Here is a 23776-nt window from a genome sequence, read left to right on the forward strand (position 1 = left end):
CTTGATATAAAATAAAAAAGCTTAAACACACATCCTTAGGACACTCGCACAGAGAACCATGCAACGGCACTGGAGAGGATGAATGATTGTTTCCTGAATCCTCAGGGTTCAAGTCCTCTCATCCTGACACTCCGTCTTTGCTCCTGGCACCCCTCGTAACCCATGGCAACTGTCTGAAACGCTGATGAGAAACTGTCCTTTATCAACAAACCGGAGACTGGCTACACACGCCTCCCCCAAGAAAGGGCCAGCTCCCGCTCACCTTGTCACTGTCCAGCGTGTTCTGAGACGTCCGGGAGGCGATGGAAATCGTATCGGGCTGGCTGCTGCCGTCTCCTTGGCTGTCCAAATCCTCTCCATCCCTGGAGACACAAAGATGCAGATTCCTGACACTGCTGGGTCTGCGCCTCAAGACTGGTGACGAGTGTCCATCGGATAGCGGACACAGACCAGATGTGTTCAAAGAAGTGGGAATCGGTCTGTATGACTGCGGCTGATATTAACATTGATGACGGCCGATCACTCTTCAGTGAGGACAGGCTTTGGGCTGGACCCTGGGCTGTGTGTCTACCACCTACCACTGCACTTAGTTCTCCCGGTGATCAAATACAGCCGAAATGGTCAGTGCCATCTTAGAGACGAGAAGCTAACGCGTGTAGATGCTACACAACTCGTCCAAGGTCACAGGCACTATTCGCACATGCACATGGATTAACGGCTGGAAAAGGAAGAGAGAACTAGGGATGTGCATGTAGACTTTCACTGGCTTTAAGGTGAAGGAGGCTGTTGTCTTGATGAAGCCATTTCATTAGGAAGAATGATGCTATGTGTGAATTGTATTTAAAAAGAACATTCCTCAAAATGTTTGAGAAAAATGATTTCTGAAAACTAGTAAGTTAACATTGCCTTGTTACTGCCCTTAAATAAACACCAACTTGGAAAAACGAACCCAGACACTGACCTCCTTCCCTTCTGTCTCGTGGCTGGAGCCGTTTTTGGGATGTGGATGGGCTCCTTCAGGGCTCCTTTCAGGTGGATGGTCCTCTCCTGGATCACCTCCCGGATATGCTTGATCCAGTCCTGCTTGTTCTCGATACTGGAGGCCTGGACAGAGGGTGAGAACTGGTCAGGGTGCTGCGCTGACCACACTCAGGTGCCCGCATTCCGTGAGTTGTTCATTTAAAACGTAACTTTTCAGTAGAAAAGCAACCACATTCTGTATTTAATGTGCCACCCAATAAATGACCCTAATTTTGAACATTCTGTCATCTGGACCGTTTTCATTCTGTATAGCATTGATGATATTCCAGATCTCTGAATAGTCTAGCAATCGATCACTCCCCAGCCCCAAGACTTTTTAAGCAGCCTTGGGTAAATTCTAGGAAAACAGAGCTGCCCCCAAACCCAAATGTCCTGAGGTCCTTTAGACAGACAAGTGGCCCGTGGCCCTTGGAGCACCAGGAGCAACCTGAACCAGCGGCCCCCAACCCCATCCATCTTGCCACCTCACCCCTTGGACTCACGATCAACAGGTGCAGCTGCACCGATTCTCCACTTGCACCCGTTCCCCACCCCCACTCACAGCCTGTGGAGTCGAGGCCTCCCTAATCCTCCTGCCGTAAAGGAGGACCCGCACCCTGGACACGTTAGAAATGTACCCAAGGTCACACTGCCAGCAGGTGAAGAGGCCAGCATTCCTGGGGGTGGACATCCACACACACCCATCCCCTCAAACTCTGCCTGAATCCACCATGCGTTAGGCTGCTAGGATAAACCAGGGCAGCCTACTGTAGCCAGTGACATATGGTGGGCTTCCCTCAACTCCACTGCATCGCTGGACCAAGGTTCTCTGGAAAGGACACAGAACAGGCACTGACTGAATGCACATATATGGCATCAGAGTTTCCAGATTTTTCTTTCACGGTGCCTCAAAGTAGGTAGGGTTTTTTTTTTTCTTTCCCCCTCCCTTTTTACATGACCTGGGCCTTAGCAACAGTTTTTAATTTCCTTACGGAAAACATCCACCTCCTATGATATAAGCATAATTCCCTGAGAATGATTACAACAATCGTCAGTGGGACGATGCATGAGATCAGGCAGGGAGGGGAACCCAAGCATTTTCTCATGGTGGACCTTGTTTTTGTCAAGCCCCATGCTGGGAAAAGAAATTAAGACTGAGAACTCTCTTTCTAAATAACATAGTTTAACTGAAGGATGTGTCTTTTCAGTTGAGGGAAAATTGAGGGAAATAAATGAAGGACAGAAGGAGTCTCTTGCTTCTCTTCCCAGATCCGAGGCCAGGAGAGCAGTAAAACCCACCTCTCCTGGGGAGGGAGGCAGAAAGATTAGGCAGCTGGGGAGTCTGTGCATTAAGTAAGTGTCTCAGGATGGAAACCGTGAACGGTACGGAACTGTTGGAATTTACACGCCTGATACAGATGTTTGGGAGGTTAAACAAAGGGAAGTGACTGAGCAAGAACATCTGGCAGGGTTTCAACCGCAGAGGAGACCCATACCACGGTTCAGCAATAAAGAGGATCCCAGTCATTTAAATAAAGCAAGCCGAGTATTACATTTATGGAGAGCAATTCTCCTAACCTTGAAGAAATTAAACGTGGAAAAAAAGGTACCAATTTTTCAGAAACGGTAAAACAAAGATAACGCAGCTGGAGGACTAAGTAAACCAGTCAATCCTACAGGAAATCAACCCTGAATATTCACTGGAAGGACAGATGCGGAAAGTGAAACTCCAATACTTTGGCCTCCTGATGCAAAGAGCCAACTCACTGGAAAAAGACCATGATGCTGGGAAAGATTGAAGGCAGGAGGAGAAGCGGGCAACAGAGGATGAGACAGCTGGATGGCATCATCGACTCAAGGGGCCACGGGCCGCTTGTCTGCCTAAAGGACATGAGTTTGAGAAACTCTGGGGGACAGCAGAAGGCAGGGAAGCCTGGCATGCGGTGGTCCCGGGGTCACAGAGAGTTGGACACAGCTTAGCATCTGAATAACAACAAAGGTCCCACTTGGTTAGGAGAAGAGAAAAACCTGTTTCATACTCTCAGTAGTCTCAATCTGTTTAGGAAAGGATTTAGAAATAAACTTCTCCTTTTCAGACCATAAAAGTGAAAAATGGTCATAATTTTGTGCTACAGCTACTAGGCCGTCGCCTCCACCGCCGTGGCCACGGTCCCTGTCGCCACGGCTGCCACTGGGCCGCCCTGGCGACTATGACAGTGACGTGGGAGTCCTGCAATGCACGAGACCCAGGCTCAAGCCCCCAGGAAGATCCCCCGGGGAAGGGAATGGCCACCCACTCCAGCATTCTTGCCTGGAGGACTTCATGGACAGAGGAGCCTGGCGGGCTACAGTCCCTGGGGCTGCAAAGAGTCAGACACGACTGAGTGATTGACAGTTTCAGTTTCTCACCACCACCGCCACCATCTCCCGCTTCCCTGGTGGCTCAGCTGGTCAAGAGTCCACCTGCAATATTAGAGACCTGGGTTCGATCCCTGGGTTGGGAAGATCCCCTGGAGGAGGGAACAGCTACCCACTCTAGTATTCTGGCCTCCAGGACTATACAGTCCATGGGGTCGCAACGAGTCAGACATGACTGGGCAACTTGCACTTCACACCACCATCTACACCCTCACCACCACTTATACCGTAACTACCACCACCGTTAAAATATCCACCTCCTCCACCATCCCTACCACTGTCTACATCCTCACCACCATCTATCGCATCACTACCACCCCCTCTACCAACATCTACACCCCCACTACCATCTATACCATAACTACCACCATCAGTGCTAAAATATCCACCAATACCTACACGACCACCACCAGCACCTACACCCTCACCACCATCTCTACCACTGTCTACACCCTCACGAACTATACAATAACCACATCACACCACTGCTAAAATATCTACCACTACCTACACGACCACCACCACCACCTCCACCATCACCACCTCCACCACCATCTATGCCATAACCACCATCACCAAGCAATCTCTGAAATTACTAAGGACATCATTTCCTTTAGTCTCTTGCTAGAAGTCAGAAAAATACTACCCCAAATTCCCTAGAAAACAAACTTTCATTTAGTAAAGCCTATAGGAAATGTGACTGTTCAACTGCATCATGGGTATTTCACTTAGGACATAATAAATATGGCTAAATAATAACATATCTGACTAAAATATCTGGCATGATTTCTCAGATGCACCCTTGGGCGTTTGTCACTGCAGCTAATCTGGAGAAACACTCAACCAAAGTTGGAAGTTTTCAGGTCTTGAATATACCTTGAAATTCTAATATCTAGCTATCAGTGCAATTTATATTTTATAGGGCTTTATGCCAGGACTAACAAGAAAAATACACTCGGTTGGTAATTATATATTCATTGCAAAACAATCCATCATTTCCATGTGAATAAACACCTTAGGAACACAATGGATTCCATAGTCAGCGGACACTCTATATGAGTGCAGTATAGTTGAATAACTCATAGTCGCTGGAAATACCGTAGAGAGATGAAAAGGAATGTAAAAGACAAAATCACTGACATGCAAGTCCACACACCAGAGGCCCATTAAGCTGCTGGCTCACCTCCCAATATTCTACAAATCTTCAGCTACATCTGCCCCCAAACATCCTGAAGTTTCTTATGGTCTTTCCAGACAGCTCAAAAAGACAGTTCCATCTGTATTTTCTTAAACATGGGAGGAGGGAAGTCCCTAAGACATCCTTAGAGTCCTCCATCATTCCTAGGAGAGGTCAGTATAATCAAAACAGAGTTCAAATCAAATATTCAAAGATATATTCCTCTCTCAAAGACTATATATTCAAAAACAACCTCAGTGTTTATGAACACTTCAAATGATAACATACCAAACCCTGTACCTGATTATGCCCCCCGCCCTTCTCTGTTTCCAAACTAGAAAGTCAAAGGGTCTAGGACCCCATAGAGATTCTGGGCACGTTCAGCCTTGAAAGTGTCAAAAGGCCCTCACAGATGCATCGATGCCTATTTTCCTCTGGAAACCAGAGGTCAAGTGTACAATGGGAGCTACTGGTCCATAGCTCCCTCCTTTTGTACCTCGACTTGCTATATCTCTTAAACAATCACCCTGGATAAATACTCACTTAAAAACAACACTCTATAAGACCGGAAGCATGGAGAAGATGAGAAAGACCTTTCTCCATGTGATCTTTTGTAGGCAGCAAAAGTTTAGCTCAAGATACTGCACCACTAGAATACCACACTGGGTTCATCTTACTGTTCTTTCTGTGGTGATCGCCAAGCTTAGGGGCCACCAAGGGAACAAAAAGAAGGACACGACAGCCTGTTTCAACAACAGGAAAAGGCACACGTGTAACAGATATGGTGAACGTGTCACAGAGCGCATTCCCCAGCTTCAGTGGACGTACCTTAAGGACAATCTTATTATCTGAAGTTGGTGTCCTCCCCACCCACAGTGCGAATTTGCAAGGGTCTCCTTCAACGTGCTCTGTGACACCCAGCTCTGAGGTCTGGAGAAAAAAAGACAATTACATGATTAGGTGGGATACAGAACAGAGAGCGAGGAAGTCATCTTTGGTGACTCGTGGTCAAGCTGCATTGTAATGACACAGTTTGTTTACGCTGATACACAGCCCTTGGGTCTCACTTCAGTTCAAATGAGGACATTTTGTTCTTAGGCTACCCAAGATTGGCTTCATCTCTTTCGCTTCCTCTGAGTACTTCTACCTGGAAATCCTGATGCAGGTCAACAGGCCAAGTCAGAAAAACCAAAATAGCTGAAAACTCTTATTATCTGGAAAATCAAGAGTTGACTATTTTCAGCCTTGTAAACACTAAGATGAGTCTGTCCTAGTTGTGACCAAGCTGCCGCCATGAATCTTCATTATCGAAGCAACTTCACAGAAGACAAATGGTACTTTAAAGCTCAGTTATTTTCCAATGTGCTTATCAACAGCATTAATGTACAGTAGTTCACCAATCATTTTAAGGGCAAAGAGACAAACTTTCTGTCTGTAGTTACATGCATTTGCAGGGGTGGAGATACAGGTCAACATCTTCATCCCCCCTTCAATAATCAGGTTCATCCCAATGCATTCTCTCCCTTCCAGCAAGGGAAATGATTCATAATCTGGTCTCTGAGAGAACCTTAACTTTTAAAAGATAAATTAAGTGAAGATGTATCAGCTTCTAAAACAGACCAGAGTGGTCTCTAAGGACTGATTAAAGCCAGCTAGTGAAATGGCTAGCCAGGAATGCTGCATTTTTTCTCTGCAGTTACAATATGATCTAAAATGATGTCAGGCAGGCTGTGGTCCAAAAGACAATCTCAAGCAGGACACAAGCCAAGGAAAATGGTATGAAAGCCATTAGCTTGAATGTGTAAACTCCAGGTGATTATTAAGATTTCTACGCTTGGTCGTATTCTATTGTTCCAGGACTTTGATTAACATGAGGCTATCACAAAAATGTGTAAGTTGTCCAAATTCCAAGTTTCTACCAACATGTATAAGCGATCTGCCACATCTGGTGAAGAAACTGAATTCTCCTGCACTTTCTGTTCTCCAACAGTGATTTTTCCTCCCCCTGCCTGACCCTGCCCAGAAATTCTGTGTCGAGAGCCCTCTGAGGTATTGCCCGTGAAGGGGAGGCAGAGCTCAGGGGACCCGGAAGTTGACACCCACTCGAGACTTTTCTGAGCATTGACTCGTGGTTTATAGAGACTTGGGTGGGGCTGCTACCTGTGGAAAAAAGAACCAGGTTATGTCTCTCTTGCCAGGAAGTACATGACAAGTTAAAGGTAAATGCATCGCTGTGTCTGTCAAGCATGGCAGAGAGGCTGTCTCTGGGTGGAAGTCGGGGGATGGAGGGCATGTGGATCTTTAAAGTGATTTTGCTTATACAATTTTCTCTAATAATCATATTTTGCTGCTGTAATGAACCGCTAAGATCATCTATTTTTCTTAAATTTATTTTTAATGAAAAAAGTCAAGCTTCCTCATTAAGAGCCCACAGTAAGACACCTGTAAGGCTGCTTAAAGGCTGCTTAAGTAAATTCCAATGCTGGTGAATGAAACATTAATTATAATGATGTGAGAACTTACTTAACCACAATCTGATATGCATGATTTATCTAAAAAGCTAGTTAAGGCACCCAGGAGATAAATAATTTAATTTCACTTATAAAGTGTTCTCTTATCCCGCAGTTAGATCTTACATAATTTAGAAAAAACCAAGTTTCCTAAACTTAGGGATGTTGACACTCACAAGCGCCCTCTAGTGGATTCAGGAATGTTAGAATTTCACTGAAGATGAAAAGGGGACAATTTCAGATGATAGTTTAGAACAGTTTGGGAGGTTAAAACCGAAGGCAACCAACGCTAATTTTTCTCTACCCATAAAAAAACTGCAATTGTGTCACCTTTAAACTTACAATTCTGAAGGCCTGTACTTACAAACAATTTGCTTTTATAAAGGTACTTGCTTCTGCCACTGGAATCTTTTACTTCTTTACTAAACACCAAGGACATCTCAAACAGGAAGAGATGTCGCTCACGGCCCTTTCGGATTAAGGTTTTGGGGTCCCACACTTGGAAGGATTCCTGCAGGATCAGCTCTCCCTGAGACTCAATGTTCTCGTCGAACCCTAGGACGTGAAGAAAAGGCACCGTCAATTGAAAGGAAATTAACAACGATGCAGGAGACTGTGTTGCGGCTGCTTAAACATTTGTAAAAGGCCCGTCAATTAAATCCCAGATGAGAGTTTCCCATCTGGGCCCCGGGCTCCAGTCTCCCTAGCACTGACAGAGGATAATTCTTCCTAGAAGACAGCCTTGCATGTATTCCGCACCCCGTTCAAAACAAACGCAGCCTTATTCTGCAAGTCCTCCTTCTTCACCATGTGAGACCTGCTTCAAGCACCCTGTCCCTCAGTGTCCCTCCCACACTGCTTTCCACACTGCTCGCAGCTTTCCTCCCAGCTGCCCCATCCAGGATGGCTCACCGACCCCAACCCCCGACCCCCAACTTCCACTCTACGTCCTGAGCCTCGGCTTCCTCAGCCCGGAACTTCCTTCCTGGACTGCTCTCTGCAGTCCCAGCGTTTCTTCCAGACCCTTGTCTGGCCTTCCTCCTGGGAGACATCCCTGGTTCCCTGAGGAATTCTCTCTCCTTTAGACACAAAGCTGTTGAAGTGAGTCAGTGGCGCTCTGGGCGCGGGCTGGCTTTCACCGCTGCTGTCTCTTCATGGTGTGGCGGATGCGGGGCAGGGGCGGCTAGTGATCTCCTGCCCTCTCTACCAGCAGAAGCCCCTCCGTCTCTGTGGCCGCTCAAGCCAGCCTGCATCTCCCAGCATCCTGTGGGCCGGGGCAGCCACAGCCACGCCCACCTATGCCCGGGGCCGCAAGTGTCTGCCCCGAGCGCTGGCCCCCTCCCCTGCGGCCTGCCAGAGGGGAGGTGAACAGGGCCTTGACACACCCTGCACACCTGGCCACCCAGAACAACACTGGAGGAGTGGAGAGAGAGATCGGCCAGAGAGAGCCGGAGGCCCAGTGACCCCATGAGGGCTGCCCGCCCGCTCAGGATTTTACATCAGAGGAAGAAAGGCGTTCTGGCTTGGCCCCTGATTCTGAGGGGATGGGGTGTCTCTGCAACAATCGGGAGTGTCTCTGCCGTCACCGGTAAAACGGTTCAATGCAGCCGACGGTGACGACACAGGCCAGCACGAGCTTTGGGGCTGGAGTACTGCTTAAAATAACTCTTGAGTAACCTGACAGTACGAGTTAAGCTATTACACAGAAAGAGCTTTCTTAGACAGAAGCAGTCAGGGAAATTATGCTCATGATGATAATGTTTAATTAAGCATATTTATCCGATTCTCTCTTTACCACGCCGCACATCCGGCTCGGCTGCACGGGCAGGGAGGTGGTACCTGCTCCTGCAAGGCTCTAGCAGGTGATGCAGTGGATGGAGAGATGGGGAGGACACGAGCCCTGGGGGGACCATGAAATCCTGGAGAGGGTGGGTCTACCTATCCTTCCACCTGTCCATCTACCACGGAGACCGGGTGCTCCTGGGATGCAGAGCAGAGTGGCCGCAGACAGGCTTGTAATGACGGGGGAGCATGTCGTAAGCTCCTCGAGGGAAGCAACGAGGCCAATTTTTGGAAAGAGAAGGCCCCGTGCCTCCACTGGTGACTCCTAACTGAGCATGGAGGGGCAACGACATGGGGATGGGGGCGGAGCAGCGTCGGCGGGGCGGGGGGCCTACCTTCCAGCATGCTGAGGTGCATGGCGTCGTTGGCCCGCTTGGGCACGCTGAGCATCACCTCCAGCCCGTCCTTGATCTCCCCTTTCCCTTCCTCGCAGCACGTGAGCAGCTCCTGTGGGAGACCAAGACCACGAGATGTTCCACTAAGGAGGTCTTCACAGAAATCACAGAGTTTGTGAAAATCCATGATGTTCGTGGTAAGAACAGATGTGGTCAACTGGGCAGAGATTCTCATAAGGGAATGCAGGATAAATCTGAACTGCCTCTTTAGCCAGTGGATGGAAGGGTCTGTCCTGCCCAAGTCAGGATGTTTCTTAGGCTTCAGAGGAAACCAAATGCAGTCATGGTTGAAGATGAGTTTAGTGTACATGTTAACTACTGAGCCTCAAAAATGACAAACAATTTAATCGGGGTAGCAAAGCACAGTCACCTAGAGGTTACATTCAAAGGTGAAGTCAGAGTCCAGTGAGTCTTGCTCTGCTGGCCACAGGATCCAGTACGATCCTGAGCTCTATCTGCCTGCAATGCAGGAGACCCAGGTTCAATCCCTGGGTGGAGAAGATCCCCTGGCGAAGGGAACGTCACTCTACTCCACCCTTACTCTTGCCTGGAGAATCCCATGGACAGAGGTCTCTGGCGGGCTAAGCCCAGGGGACTGCAAAGAGTCGGACACAACTGAGCCACTAACATACACACAATGTCCCCCTACTTTGGAGTTGCCCCGTCTCCAGCAGGAACTGCATGGCTGTCCGGGTTTCTATAGGGAATCACTTCTTCTCTGCGCTGGGATGTTCAGAAAGCGCTAATGACTGCAGGATGCCTCCCCAGGGAAATAACATTTCACATCTATGTAGGAGAATACTTGTCTTAGATGAGTGACAGCAAGGACCACAGAGTCACATTCTAGAGGGGGCCAAGGTATTTTCTCCCCAGTGTATTAATGACTGTTAGCAGTCAGCAACAACAGCTTTCTGTGTCCCATGTTCAGCAAAAGGGATGTGGCACTGCAGCTGGCTTTAACTGCACCCTGGAGGGTCTAGGGCAGTGGTCCCCATCCTTTTTGGCCCCAGGTTTTGTGGAAGACACTTTTCCCATGGACGAGAGTCGGGGGTGCGGGGCGGGCGGGGTGAGAAGAATGGTTTCGGGATGATTCAAGCACACTGCAATTATTGTGCACTTTATTCCTATGATCATTACATCAGCTCCACCTCAGATCATCAGCCATTAGATCCTGGAAGTTGGGGACCTCTGGTTTAGGGCAAAGCAGCTGCCCAACAGACCCCTGTTCTCATGGCCAGATGATGTGCACTGCTTATTCTGAGCCGCTTGGCATTAAGCGCTTTAAAACTGCCATGTGCTGAGGCTGAAAACCTCCTCATTGGGGAGCTCAGCATAGCTCATGATTGCTCAATGGAAGAACCCCTGGGCAGAATCAAGTCAGGTTTATAAATTAAAGCAGCAGCTTAATAGTGAATGACTAGATGTGAGGTCACTGAGGCTGAGATCTTTACTAGAACCACATGTGAAAAACAAAAGCCATCAATCTTGAGGACACTAAGAGGTAAACTGCCTTTGCAGAATTAGAAATCAGAGGGCAAATGTGAATATAAACAACTTAGCTTCCTGACTTCTCTTGCACATTTATAGCAACCACATATTTCTGTTGTGGTGGTCATAAAATCCCCTAATGGGAATCTGACATTCTGAAAGCACAGGAGAGCTTTCTGATAGGAGAATGCCATAATGGGGTCCTGTCACAAAAGAATGTAGCCCCTTTGACTGCCTCTAGATTTGCTTTTTTTAAATTAACAACAACAAAAAGTCAATAAGGGTTTTGGACATTCAAAACTTCATCTTCTGTATCTCTTTTATATCCAGAAAAATTACAAGATCCCCTATTGTGTTAGGGCTGAACTGGGGACATAATCAGGTTCATGAAACAGTCTTACTGGGATAAATGGGTGTTGGGTACATTCTGATGCTTAGTAATGTTCACCAGCTAAGGAAACAGTGGGGTAGAATATCATGAGGTGAAAGTTGTGAATCAGTTTTCTTGTAGCCAAGAAAATGTCAATTATATACAATAAATTCTGTAACAACTCTTACCACAAATTCTAAGGTTTGTTTGTTTACCATTGTATTGTCAAAACTAATTATTATTTGACTTTTACAAGTGCAACTTTAATTATAATTATTCATAACCAAAAAACAGCAAGGTCATTATGACAGAAATCATAGCAATGGCACTAAATCATCCAGCATCGGCACTAAATCATTCTCTTTCCTTTCTCAATCTTATGTTAGGGACTAGGATCAGTCAGCAAAGGTCAGGTGCACAGTTAGGAAATCTACTCTTATTTACCTGATACACTGAGAAATCCGTCAGGGCAAAAAAATGGCAATGGATTAAAAAATAAAATTAATTTGCTAGATGTTGTTTCAAAAACTTAGAGTACTTTAGATAAATAAAACAATGTCAAAGTGGCAACACACGATGTGTAACATTTTGTAGGTTGAAGATGCTTCATACATACTTTTAAAAGGAGCTGATATTTCGTTATTCGCTGAACCGGTTTAATAAGGTAGGAGGAGATGGAATTGGCTAATCCGTGCCGCTGCTGTATTTCCTGTATTCAAAAAAGGATACATACACCACTGGGAGGTCAGACAGGAGGAACTAAAAATCTACATTATTTACCCACATGATGAAATCACACAAACTACTTTTTCTATAAATATACAGAAATCACTATTGCTTCTTTTAATAAACTCAACATAAAAACAGCAAGTCTCAATCATCACTTTGAGCCCTGAAAACACAGGGTCTCCCCTGCACTACAGGCCTTCACGTGCAGAGGTCAAGCAGGGAGGCCGACCACTCCCCGGCCCGCCCTCTGGGCCATCACTGTGCCCGTCCCCGTGTGGCCATCATTGTGCCTGCCCCCCCCTCCCTCCCCGGGCCGTCACTGTGCCCCGCCCCTCTGGCCCACACTGTGCCCGCCCCTGTGTGGCCATTACTGTGCCCCAACTCCTGGGCCCTCACTGTGCCCGCCCCCTGGGGCCGTTGATGTGTCCACCCCCTGGCCCTCACTGTGCCCCGTCCCCCATGGCTGTCACTGTGCCCGCCCTACGGTCAGACTCTCTGGCTATAGCTCCTGAAGCTCCAGCCACATGTGCACCCTTGTCACAGACCACATCCCAGCCCTCTCTACTGGAGGCTTCCTTCACCCTTACCATAAGAAACTCTCTCCTGTCTGCTCTCCTTTTCACAACAAACTACTGTATTTCCAATCTCTTAGCTCTTGGCTTCCTACTTGGGTCGCAGGGTTTTTAAACGACTTTGATTGTGAACATTATGTGTGCCACATGCTCTCATTGCTTCTTAGGCCTTAAATAATTCTAACTGCACAGGCCATGGTGGTGGGCTCCACATAATGGCAAAGACCCAGGGTTGTGTGAAATACTGGAAGGAAAGGGCCACCCTGGGCTGAGAGTGGGCTTCCTATTCACCCACCAAGGGCCATGTAACTACCGGTCATGAGAATGACAACCGAGAGAGGGCCATCTACAGCCAGGGCTCTACTTCAAAGACAGAGGCTAAAGTTTACTCTAATTTCCCAGACTTTCAGAGAAGAGCAGATGATCACAGGTGGCCATGTACAAACGCGAGCATGGGAACAAGTCTAATAACCTTGTGGACTCACACACCAAATTACATCTAACATTCGAAAGTACCTTATCTTTAATCAAAACAAAATGTATTTGGCACATCTGACTATGTTCTGGAAACCCCCCCAATCACTTTATGTATCATAAGACTCCATCTTTTTTTGTTCTAAACAACCTCTCTGTAAAGTCTTTCCAAAAAAATAAACTATGTTTACACCCACGACAATATAATTAATGAACCTCCCAATGGTCTGAGTTGTTACAGTGCCATTTGTAAAATTTTACTGGTAGGCTGCTTTTGGAAATTAAGTACATCATGAAATTGAAATGGGAAAAATAAGTGATTAAAAATATTTAAAATTATTTCTGTTTTATAGAGGAGAAAAGATGATTAGCTTCATATGTACTCATATGTACAACATTACAAATAAAAAACTAGTGAGTGTATATAAATTGCAAGACATTTATACACATGTGCATATTACAGTCTGAAATTTTTACAGTACACAGAGCTTGCAATACTATAGAAAAATATTTTAAAACCATAAGTATAAGAATACTCCACTTTTGATAGATAAAAATGATATCATACTAATTAGGTGAAAGTTATGAGTCAACCTACATTTAATGTACACCAAAAGCAACTTAGAAAATACCACAGCTTTTTTTTTAGTAATCTATTACTTACATCAAAGTAGGATCCTGCATGCTCTAGTATCAGCTGAGTAGAATCAGGCTTATTTTTGCAATATGTGACATACATCTGAAACTTGTCTGCCTATAAACAAAAAGAAAATTAGAGTAGTATCCCTTTCAAATGGCAATAAGTCAAATTATGACAAACTTTTTATGTAAAAAGAAGCTGGATATGTAAATGAAATTCAAGCCTCCAATTTAAGAAAACTTCTAAAGAAAGACATTAAAATAAGAAACGTGTCCTGTGATAGGACACACGTCCAGAAACCCCCCCTGGCCCAGCGAGTCAGGGCGGAGCCCCAGCCTCTCTTCCTACAACAGTGCGTGCAGACCTGAGCGTCACACTTAGCCAGCAGGGCCCGTCACCAGGACTCATAGTTACATAGGAGTCCCCAAGGCCATGCGGAGGCCTGGCATTCTCACCCAACCTTCTATACCAAGCCAGCACTGCTGCCAATGAGAAGTTAGTTCCACAGTAATAACTAGCTGGAGAACATAACTCTTTGGGGGTAAAGTCTGCTTTTCTGTCTGCAGACACCAGGAGAAAAGGATGCCATTTGAGAAGTGGACAGTGTTCCTTCTAACGTCCGTCAAAGCCACCAAACAGTAGTGACAGAACAAGCTGCTGAGGTTTCATTACCCAGGTTACAAAGCAATGTCCCACGTCCTCCGGTAACTGCTCATATTTTTCCAGCTCTTTTAGGAATATGCTGCAGAGAGTAAAAACGGTATAATATTATTAAGGAGTCCTAAAGCATTTTACGAGTGAGATGATATGCCAGGAACGAGACCAAGCATACCATGAATTTAGGCAAAGTCTGAATTGCATCATTTTAATCAAAAGCAGTGAAAACTGTATCATTTAGGTTTTAGTTTAACAAAATGTGCAGCAAGAGCTATGAACTGGGGTAAGTTACTTTGACTTTCATACAATTAATTAGTTCAGCCTTCAGATACTTTCTGGGCTTCCCTTGTAGCTCAACTGGTAAAGAATCTGCCCGTGATATGGGAGGCCTGGGTTCAATCCCTGGGTTGGGAAGATCCCCTGGAGAAGGGAAAAACTACCCACTCCCAGTATTCTAGCCTGGAGAATTCCATGCACTCTATAGTCCATAGGGCCGCAAAGAGTCAGACACAACTGAGGGACTTTCCCTTTCGCTTTCAGATACTTTCCAGTAGAATCGTTACCCCAGCTGTTCAGAGGATGCGTGCCAAGTCACTTCTGTTGTGTCTGACTCTTTGCAACCCCCAAGACTGTAGCAGCCCAGGATCCTCTGTCCATGGGATTCTCCGGGCAAGAATACTGGAGTGGGTTGCCATGTCCTTCTCCAGGGGATCTTCCTGATTCAGGGATCGAATCTGCTGTCTTTTATGTTTCTTGCACTGGCAGGCGGGTTCTTTACCACTACTGCCATCTGGGAAGCCTGATATGTTTAGTAGCAAAGGATATAATTTAGGGGATACTCAGTTCAGAGAAACCAGTTAGGTCTTCATGTCTTTGCTGGTGGTGGGCTGGGGGGCAGAGAAGCGAGGAAGACCCTGCCGGCTCTGGCCCAGCACCATCTTTCTCGGGTGATTTGGGGTGCACAGACTCCACCTAAAGATGCTGCTGCTGTCTTTTTTTCTCTCTCCTTTTTTGACTTTAAAAATAAAATCCTGCTCCTCCTCTGGCCAGTGGCAAGTGCACTTTACTTTGGTCACACTACGCATCTGTTCTGTCCTCAGTTCCTTCCTCCTTCTTATTAGGAAAGACCAAAAACATCAGCCAGCAGCCCGTGGAGGCCAGTCCTTTCTTTGAACCCTAAGAAGTAACTGACGGGGCAGCTGACGATACGGCTCGAGAGCAGCCAGTGTGCCTACAAAACGGCTTCCGGCTTTCCAAATCTCATTTCTATAAGAGTGAATTCAAATAGAAAGTCGAGTCTCTGTTAAAAACAGTCTCGAGAATGTCTGTCCTTAAAGCAAGACTGGCAGGCTTCCTTCAAATTCCAACAGAATCCCTGGAATCTATGTGTATTCGACTGGAAACTTGCATTTGTCATGGTACTTCAGCACAGTACCTAGACTTCCAGAGTCGCTAACAGGGTCCCTACAGATAAAGCCACTCACTTATTGTGAAACTCGTAGATCTCCTGCATGTTCCCGAAGATGATGAGCTCTTTGTTTACAATGCCCGGGGGGATCTCCTCCACGCCGCTGGTCATTTCCCACAGGTAGGTCTGGCCGGAAGGGAAACAGAGAGGGTTGGACAAAAGCCCTGAGCACATCTCCAAGAAACGGCTATTTCTGCTCTCCGTCAATACACACCCAGAGTTAATGTCTTGCTAAAAATGTACCTTAAGAATGGAGCCTCTTACAAAACAACATGAGAAACTATTACTAAGACAAATCTCAGTTGTTATTAATATTTGAGCATACAGTCCATTCTTTTAGGCTCTAAATATACTCCCAGCTTCAAATCTGGGGATTAAGCTGCTCCTCAAGGTACAAGGGACATTCGTTAAACTACGGAGCATCAGCGGCTGGTCGTAATCGGTAGGCGTGTCTCTCTGAAGCTGCTGTAAAATTCTACCGAGAGAATGTCAGCCAGGCCATCATGTGATAAATGAAACGAGAGGATTAGCACTGTTATCATCTCTGTAATGAGCGAAAACACGCCTGGAACTTCACAGAAGTGCAGAAACACGCATAGAGGGCCGCCTGTGCACACTTTCAATCTCAAAAACAACAATGAAACGGGCGACCAGTTTAAGAATTCAGTAGGTAAGGATAAAGAGCCCTGGCCATCTCCCGTGGACCGAGGAGCCTGGCGGGCTACAGTCCATTGGGTTGCAAAGAGCTGGACATGACTGAAGTGACTGAGCACGTACAAGAATCAACAGCAAGACTGTATATACCCCATCTAAACAAACAAGCAAAAAAACTTACTTACATCCATACACTCCCGGAGGTCTCTTACGTAAGCCTTTTCAGTTTGAATTAGCTCAGCCATTATGAACCTTAAAGCAGAGGAAGACAAGTGACCAGTTTAATTCACAGTCAGGACACAGGCTTATTTTAACTATTCACTTTTAGGGTTTATGAAATAATAAGGTGATTTTAAAAGCTTTAGCCAGTGATGTGTTCTGAAAGATTAAAACAAGAATGAGTCGAAGACTAACAGTGCCCAGTCACCAGGTCAAAGAAAAAAAAACATTTCGGAAAAAATTTTGCTACGGTACCCAGTGATCAGGGTTTCTCAACTTGGCAGTGTTGATGTTTGGGGCTGGACGATGCTTTGCTGAGGGCTGGCCTGGGCACTACAGGACGCTGAATGGCACTCCTGGTCTCTGCCCCCAAGATGCCAGTAGCGCTTCCCCAGCCCCACTAGCTGACAACCCAAATGTCTCCACACACTGCCCAACGTCCCTCTGGGGGGAACAAACTAGCCCCGACTGACAACCACTGGTTTAGAGCCATCTTTGGTCTCTATTAATACTCGGTAGAGTTTACTAATTGGCAACTTTCAAACTTCAGCACTTGTATTATTAATTTCTCCTCCCCAGTATTATCACTCATGACCTACTGATGACAAATGACAGCAGAGCAAGTTGTCAACCCCATGAGACAGGGGCACAGGATAAAAACAAGACACTGTTTCCAAATCAGCTGATGTGGGGGCAGTGCACCCAGTGGGCACTGCTGCTGTGAACATGAAGCACATTCAGAGCAACGAGAAGGATTAACGCCGTTTGGTTTCAGAGCACACACAGAAGCAAGCGTGCTTGTCCAAGTGACATTTCCTTCACTTCCTCACTGAATCCTGGCGGGCTCTTCGAGGCTAGCTTACTCTTTCCTGCGGGCAGATTTCCGCTTTTCCTCATTAAGTTCATGGGCGGCGTCTCGGAGTTTCACCTCTGAGCCGGGGATACTGGCCGGAACAATATCCAGCTGAAGACTTTTGCTCTGTGGAATAAGGGAGGCAGTGCACCTCTGTTAATTAAATCAACAAGCAGGACACAAAGACGCAGACGGTAATTTATCCCGCTGGCACAAAGCAATTTACCGATTTGTTGGAATCTGAAGAAATCCCTAGGGCTTTCTCCAAAGAGGTCCTGTATTTCTCCATCCGCAGAGAGAAGTCTCTGTACCTCTTATCCACGGCAGTGACACATTTTTTTATCTCTGCCGCATGGGCATGCCCCTTTTCACAAAAGCCGTCGGCCAGCTGTATCAATAGCTTCACTCTCTCTTTGGTTTGCTGCGAAAGAACAACAGGAAAAGTATTGTGAAGCAAATGCGTCCAATTGCTGGCAGCCAGAAACACAGTGGCAACTGGCCGGCGACTCTCTGAGCTCTGGACTGGAAAACGACCGCTGGGGAGAGACACTCAGACTGAACCCCCACATCCACACCAATTCACCTCCCCATCCCCAGACTGGCTCCCTTGGTTTGCCTCTTTCCCCAATGAACGGCATTTTCACGACCTTGAAGGAAAAGTCTGGGCTCTGTTTGGACGGTGTCTTCACCTGGCAGACGCCCAGACCTTGCAGACTGAGCAAGCGGAGACTGGCTTGGGGTGGTGTCTGTGGTCCATGACCCTCCTCCTGTGAAGGCTGCAGGTACTGGGGACAGATACCTTCTGCCTCATGCTTCTTTATTCTGCGTCCCCAGTTAGACTGAAGGCCTGTTCAGGGCAGCAGCCATCGGAGATTTTCCTTTTCCTGAGGCCGTGGGGCCAAGGCACCTCCCCCACCCCACAGGCACCTAACCAACCCCCTGAAGAAGCGCCATGTCACACACTCATTTCTTCTTTAATTCTCAGGAGATAACGCAGGAGGAGTCACCACCAGGGAAGCTGTCTTCACAGAGGTATTTTAAACTTGCTCCCGTGTGAAAACTCTCTCTCCAAAATAAATGTATTTCATTTTATATACACATTTGGAGAAGGAAGTGGCAACCCACTCCACTCTTCTTGCCTGGAGAACTCCATGGACAGAATTCCATGGTTGGCTACAGTCCATAGGGTCACAAAGAGGTGGACACGACTGAGCGACTTTCACTTTTTCACTTTTCATGTGCACACAGGAAAGATCTTTAAGTGAAGAATAACTCTTGCTTTTTAAAGTTAAGGATAACCATAAAACAAGCATTCTCCCTCCCTCCCTCCTTCTCTCTCTCTCTATATATATAACATGGATTTTGCTGGTGGGTTAATGGTAAACAACCTGCCTACTAATGCAGGAGACACAAGAGATGTAGGTTCGATCCCTGGATCAGGAAGAGCCCCTGGAGAAGGAAACGGCAACCCACTCCAGTATTCTTGTCTGGGAAATCCCATGGACAGAGGAGCCTGGCGGGCTACAGTCCATGCGGTTGCAGAGAGGCAGATATGACCAAGCATGCACACACATACATATATTTAAATACATTTACATAAACATATATATAGACATGGCAGTAACTCAAATCTGATTTTTCAACAAATTTTTTTGGTCACATCCATTGCATTTACTATTTCACTTATTATTATCACTAGATTTATATCCTTTGTTGTTACCACTTCATTCATTATCACTGCTTCAGCTTCCCTCAACATTCCCACTGACATGTTAAATGATTCCAGTTACTCTTCTGCTATGGAACCTGCTTTTCTCAGTTAAGTCATAAAGATTTTCTGGTGAAAGCCTAACATTCAGGAAGTTGACTTTAAAAAATCCCCCAAAGGAAGAAGGTCAGGGTTCAAAACCTGGATAAACTATCTCAGTTTGTACAATAAAAGTTTTGAGCAGAATTCACTAGGCAGCTTGCAGAGCCAGTTGTCAACAGCCTTAGACTCTACATGAACGCCCTGGGCCTCCCATGGGCTCCCCCAGAGGGTCCAACTTGCCCAGCGCCCCTCCAGGCTTGCTGGCCTTCAGTTCTGTGTACCACGGCCCCTTTGGCCTGGAAAGCTGGTTCCCTGGACAGCTCCGTGGTTTCTTCATGTCTTTGCTCAAATAAAGGCCATTCTTAACTGGCCTCCCTGACTCTCTTGAAATTGCAGCTCACCTCCCTGCCCCAGGCACCTTCTCCCCATCTGCTCTGCTCCGCCCTGTAGCATCAGTCTCCAAAGAGGTATAATTTACTTGTTAAGATCACTTTCTCTCTCCTGGTTAGAATGTACCCAGGGACATTTGCTTGTTTTGCTCATTAATATCTCACACGCCTTCTCTGTGTCTGGTACATGGTGGACATTTATCAAATATTTATTGAGATAATAAATTAACATTAGGGCCTTTATGCAAGTGTATATACACCTGTAACTTTAATTGGTGCAGTAATTACTTTTAACTGGCAAGAATTATGCAATATACAAGAAAAAAACCAAAACAAACACCCACTTGAAAAGCGAACTCAAGGGACATTACTGTCTCTGTGAAAAAAAAAAAATCACTATTGTGAATTATATAAAACTTGTTTATTGGAGAAATTGAGCAAAACTGACAACATTCTAAAAGTTTCTGGGCCCTTCATCTTGTGTGGAAATGAACTCATGTAGAGTGAGCTCAAAGGAAAATACCTGTCAAACAAACCTTCTGACTTGTGATCAGCACGATACCTTTCTGGTTAAGACAAGCCTAATTATATACCAAGGAGGTAAGAAGTCAAAGCTTCAGACCTAGAAGCATAAATTCCAAAAGGGATGTAAATTAGAAACATTAGTAAATTTTAATATCAGAGAGAATTAACATGACTGATGCAGGATTTTTTTAAAAATCAAATTGCCTAGAGGAGGTTTGCCAACCTTCTGAGAAGCATAGGAAGGTGCTTTACCACCATGTAAGCATTCCTTACATTCCATTCTGATGTCAGAATGACATCAGTGGAGGGCACTGCAAACAGCTTATCCTTGAACAACCCAGGGGCTTGGGCACTGCCTCCTGGCTCGCTTCTCGCACCACTGCCCCAAAGTGGCCCACACCCTGGGCTTCACTGGGATCACGCGCTACTGTAGTACTTACCTGTCAAAAGAAATCTGAGTATAAGTGGACCCACACGGTTCAAACCCGTGTTGTCTAAAGGCCAACCGTGTATCTTTAAGGGGTTAAGATGCATGTTTTAAGTGGTGGGGACATAGAAGTAAAGATAAAAAGAGACAATTTGCCTACACTAAAACAGAAAACAAAAACCACCAAGAAACCAAAGGAAGATTTTCACGTATGTCGAAAATACATCACAAAACAGACTCGTTGTCTATATGTGACACCAATAGGCTGATTCTGATTATATGAAACTCAATGCAGACCACAAGATTTCCCATAGGCAAAGCCTGGTAGATCTATACATCTTCCATGTATAAATTTCATTTAAACAAAAAATGCTAATCAGAGAGTCAAAGGCTTCTTGATGAAATCTACCACAGCCTATCAAAGATGACAACCCTCGTCCATATGGCTGTCTTTTGTTCTTATTGTTTAACATGCGTGTATATACATTTACTTATTCGTCAAGTTAAAGCTGGTTTGTCCAATCAGAACATGCAATCCATGAGCTCAGCACAGGGAGTAGCTCATGGTACACAGTAGGGGCTCAATAAATAATTGTTGAAAGAATGAATGGTGTGATCAAAACTAAGGAGAATGAATCTGCAAATCCATGAACCTTTTATAATATTGTATTTTTATTTTAATTTGTACTTTTTAAATGCATTCATGTATTGTATTTGAATTGTACTTGAATTTGTATACATTCAAAGTGTATTTGAATTCACAGAATTCAAAATTCAAAGGACACAGAAGGACACAAAGTGAAAAGTCTTCTCACTCCACACAGGCCTGTTGCCTGTATCAGCTTCGTGCGTGTGATGCCGGACATTTTATTGCATACAAACAAGTGTTTGTATGTATACATGTCGTGTTCTCCCTTTCACTTTTTTTTTTTTGCATGAATGCATATGATAAGCACTGCTGGGCACCTGGTGCCTCTTCTAACAACTCCTGCTTCTGCTTTACCAGCAGGACACAGCAGCCTCCTTGCTTCTGTAAAGAGATTTTTATGAAAGCAGATTTTTGTTTTTAAAGTGTACAAATGTTATAATTCGAACAACTTCATCTTTAGGCATAATCAAGGGACTAGAGAAAAATAAAGGCAGACTGAATGCTTAAGCCCACAAACTCAAAAGAGCCTCATTCATGGTGTCCTCAGGTGACCAGAAGCCCAGAAATGGTGCAGATTCAATGGTCTTGGACACTGTCTGGTCAAAGAAGGTGTCTGGCACAGGAGACTGGCAATCAGGGAGCCGTGTGGGGAGAAGGTGACAAGATTGTGAAGGTCAACCTAAGGCAGCGGGTCTCAAACTTCAGCATGCATAAAAACCACCTGGGGAAATGGCCAGAGATACTCTGTGTCAGGGCCCGCGCCCAGCGAGTCCAGGTCCGTATGTGCGGTGCCTGGTGAGGACTGAAATCTGCTTCTAAGCAAACACCCAGAGCCTGGATGCAGGTGGTGCATGCAAAGCATTCTGAGAAATTGCTGCCTTGCGTTGCCAAGGAATCAAGGTGAGCCTTAATCAGACAGTGAGGCGAGGCTTTATTTCCATTAACCCTGAAAACGTGAGATTACTAATTATGTAACTACTGGATTGGAAGATGTCATGTCAGAGCAAGAAGAAGGTTTCTCTATGTAACTAGAGAAAAATGACTTCTTAGGAGACAGTAAGACGGAGGGGGACAGGTGAACAAGGGCCTCACTTCAACACGAAAAACTAAATGACGTCTCCCAGCACCACAGCGAGAGTTTTCTGATGAAAAAGAAAAGTAGCTAGAAACCAAAGAAAAAAATGCTAAGAAAATAAAAAGTGCAAGCTGCTCTTTTCAAAATCCATGAGTTCCTCTTAGCAAAAAGAATTCCGTATACCCAATAGATGAAACAGCTCTGTGTACTTGGAAAATAGAAAGGTCGAATTTCACCTATGATTTTAGATGTTTATTTATTTTTTTAAAAAATGTGAGCCAAAAATATGCCTCTTACTGCTCATTCTTCCAAAAGCCACAAGCCAAGTTTGAGGAAAAGGAAAATTTAGGAATAATGGGAAAGTCCCTTTGTACAGCCTCTACTGGCGGCACAAAGCTGCCGCGATGCTTAGTCCTCGAGGTGCCATTAGCACCCCCTGTGTGCAGGGTGCGTCCCCCAAGTTGTGCAGAACGGCTGTCTGGCTGCACGTGTGGCCAGCAGAGCACAGCATTCATGGGGATTTAAGTTGGGGCAAAGAAGCAAAACTTCAATCTACTTGAGTGGTATCTTAGGCATTTTCTTTGTCTCTTTATAACCGAAGGATACTCAAGAAACAAATATAAATCATCAAATGCACACAATAACTGTATTTATTATCCAATTACTAACAAAAAATAACAATTACACAGCCAAAGCCGTGCTGGAGCTAGAGGAAGGGAAGGCAAAGACGTGATGCTTACCTGCAGAGGCAGCAAAGGCCAGCTCCCCTCAACTGAGCAGGCGGGAGCCCCCTTGGAGCACCCGTGGCCCCTCTGGGTGTAACCCCCCCACTGAACGCCAAGGCTCCCCGCCGAGCCCCACTGGACTGTGGGCTCCTCCAGAACAGAGACCGTGGGTTCCCACAGCCCAGAATCCAGAGGCCGAACGAAAAAATGAATTTACAGCTTGTGGTGGGGGCGGGACCCGGGGGAGCAATGCCCAGGGAAGATTAACAGGAAGTCAGAAATCGCTACAGAAAGTGTGAAAAAGTACAAACCGACATGATACAAAGTAGCTGTTGCCATCCTAAACGATTTAAAAATTCCCCATTGATATGTTCTCAAAGCCAAGTTAAGGGCCACCTGAGAAAATCAATCTTCTTACCTTACAGGAAGACTACTCTTTAACCACAATTGCTACCCAGCCTGACCACTGATTTTCTACTCTTAAATCTGAACTTATTCCCAACTTTTTCTAAAACCTTAAAAATCATCCAAAACAGAGGTGCTTCTGAAAACTATACAAAGAATGCATATTCAAAACTCTGAAAAACAAAAATACCACCAGTTGAGAAGATAAGCCTAAAAACCTCAAAAATGTTTTGTGGTTTAAAAAAAAAGGAATTAGCCCTGCAAATATGTATTTGAAATGAGAAA

The 23776-nt window shown here is 45.6% G+C and overlaps 1 protein-coding gene across 9 annotated transcripts in view; it reads right to left on the bottom strand.

Moving 5' to 3' along the window:
* Window positions 1-23776, bottom strand: part of TRIO (trio Rho guanine nucleotide exchange factor) — a 362508-nt gene that overhangs the window by 102363 nt on the left and 236369 nt on the right. For all 9 annotated transcript variants that reach the window (XM_045163663.1, XM_045163664.1, XM_045163662.1 and 6 more), the window contains 12 exons: window positions 17713-17907; window positions 17497-17612; window positions 16600-16666; window positions 15777-15886; window positions 14308-14377; window positions 13660-13749; window positions 11837-11929; window positions 9303-9414; window positions 7490-7680; window positions 5444-5545; window positions 962-1104; window positions 263-362 (listed from right to left, as the gene is read on the bottom strand). In XM_045163663.1, coding sequence (XP_045019598.1) covers window positions 263-362; window positions 962-1104; window positions 5444-5545; window positions 7490-7680; window positions 9303-9414; window positions 11837-11929; window positions 13660-13749; window positions 14308-14377; window positions 15777-15886; window positions 16600-16666; window positions 17497-17612; window positions 17713-17907 — 1389 coding nt within the window. The remainder of the gene's footprint in view (window positions 1-262; window positions 363-961; window positions 1105-5443; window positions 5546-7489; window positions 7681-9302; window positions 9415-11836; window positions 11930-13659; window positions 13750-14307; window positions 14378-15776; window positions 15887-16599; window positions 16667-17496; window positions 17613-17712; window positions 17908-23776) is intronic.

Source organism: Bubalus bubalis, chromosome 19 (assembly GCF_019923935.1).
Source record: "Bubalus bubalis isolate 160015118507 breed Murrah chromosome 19, NDDB_SH_1, whole genome shotgun sequence".
In the NCBI taxonomy this organism is placed as follows: Eukaryota; Metazoa; Chordata; class Mammalia; order Artiodactyla; family Bovidae; genus Bubalus; species Bubalus bubalis.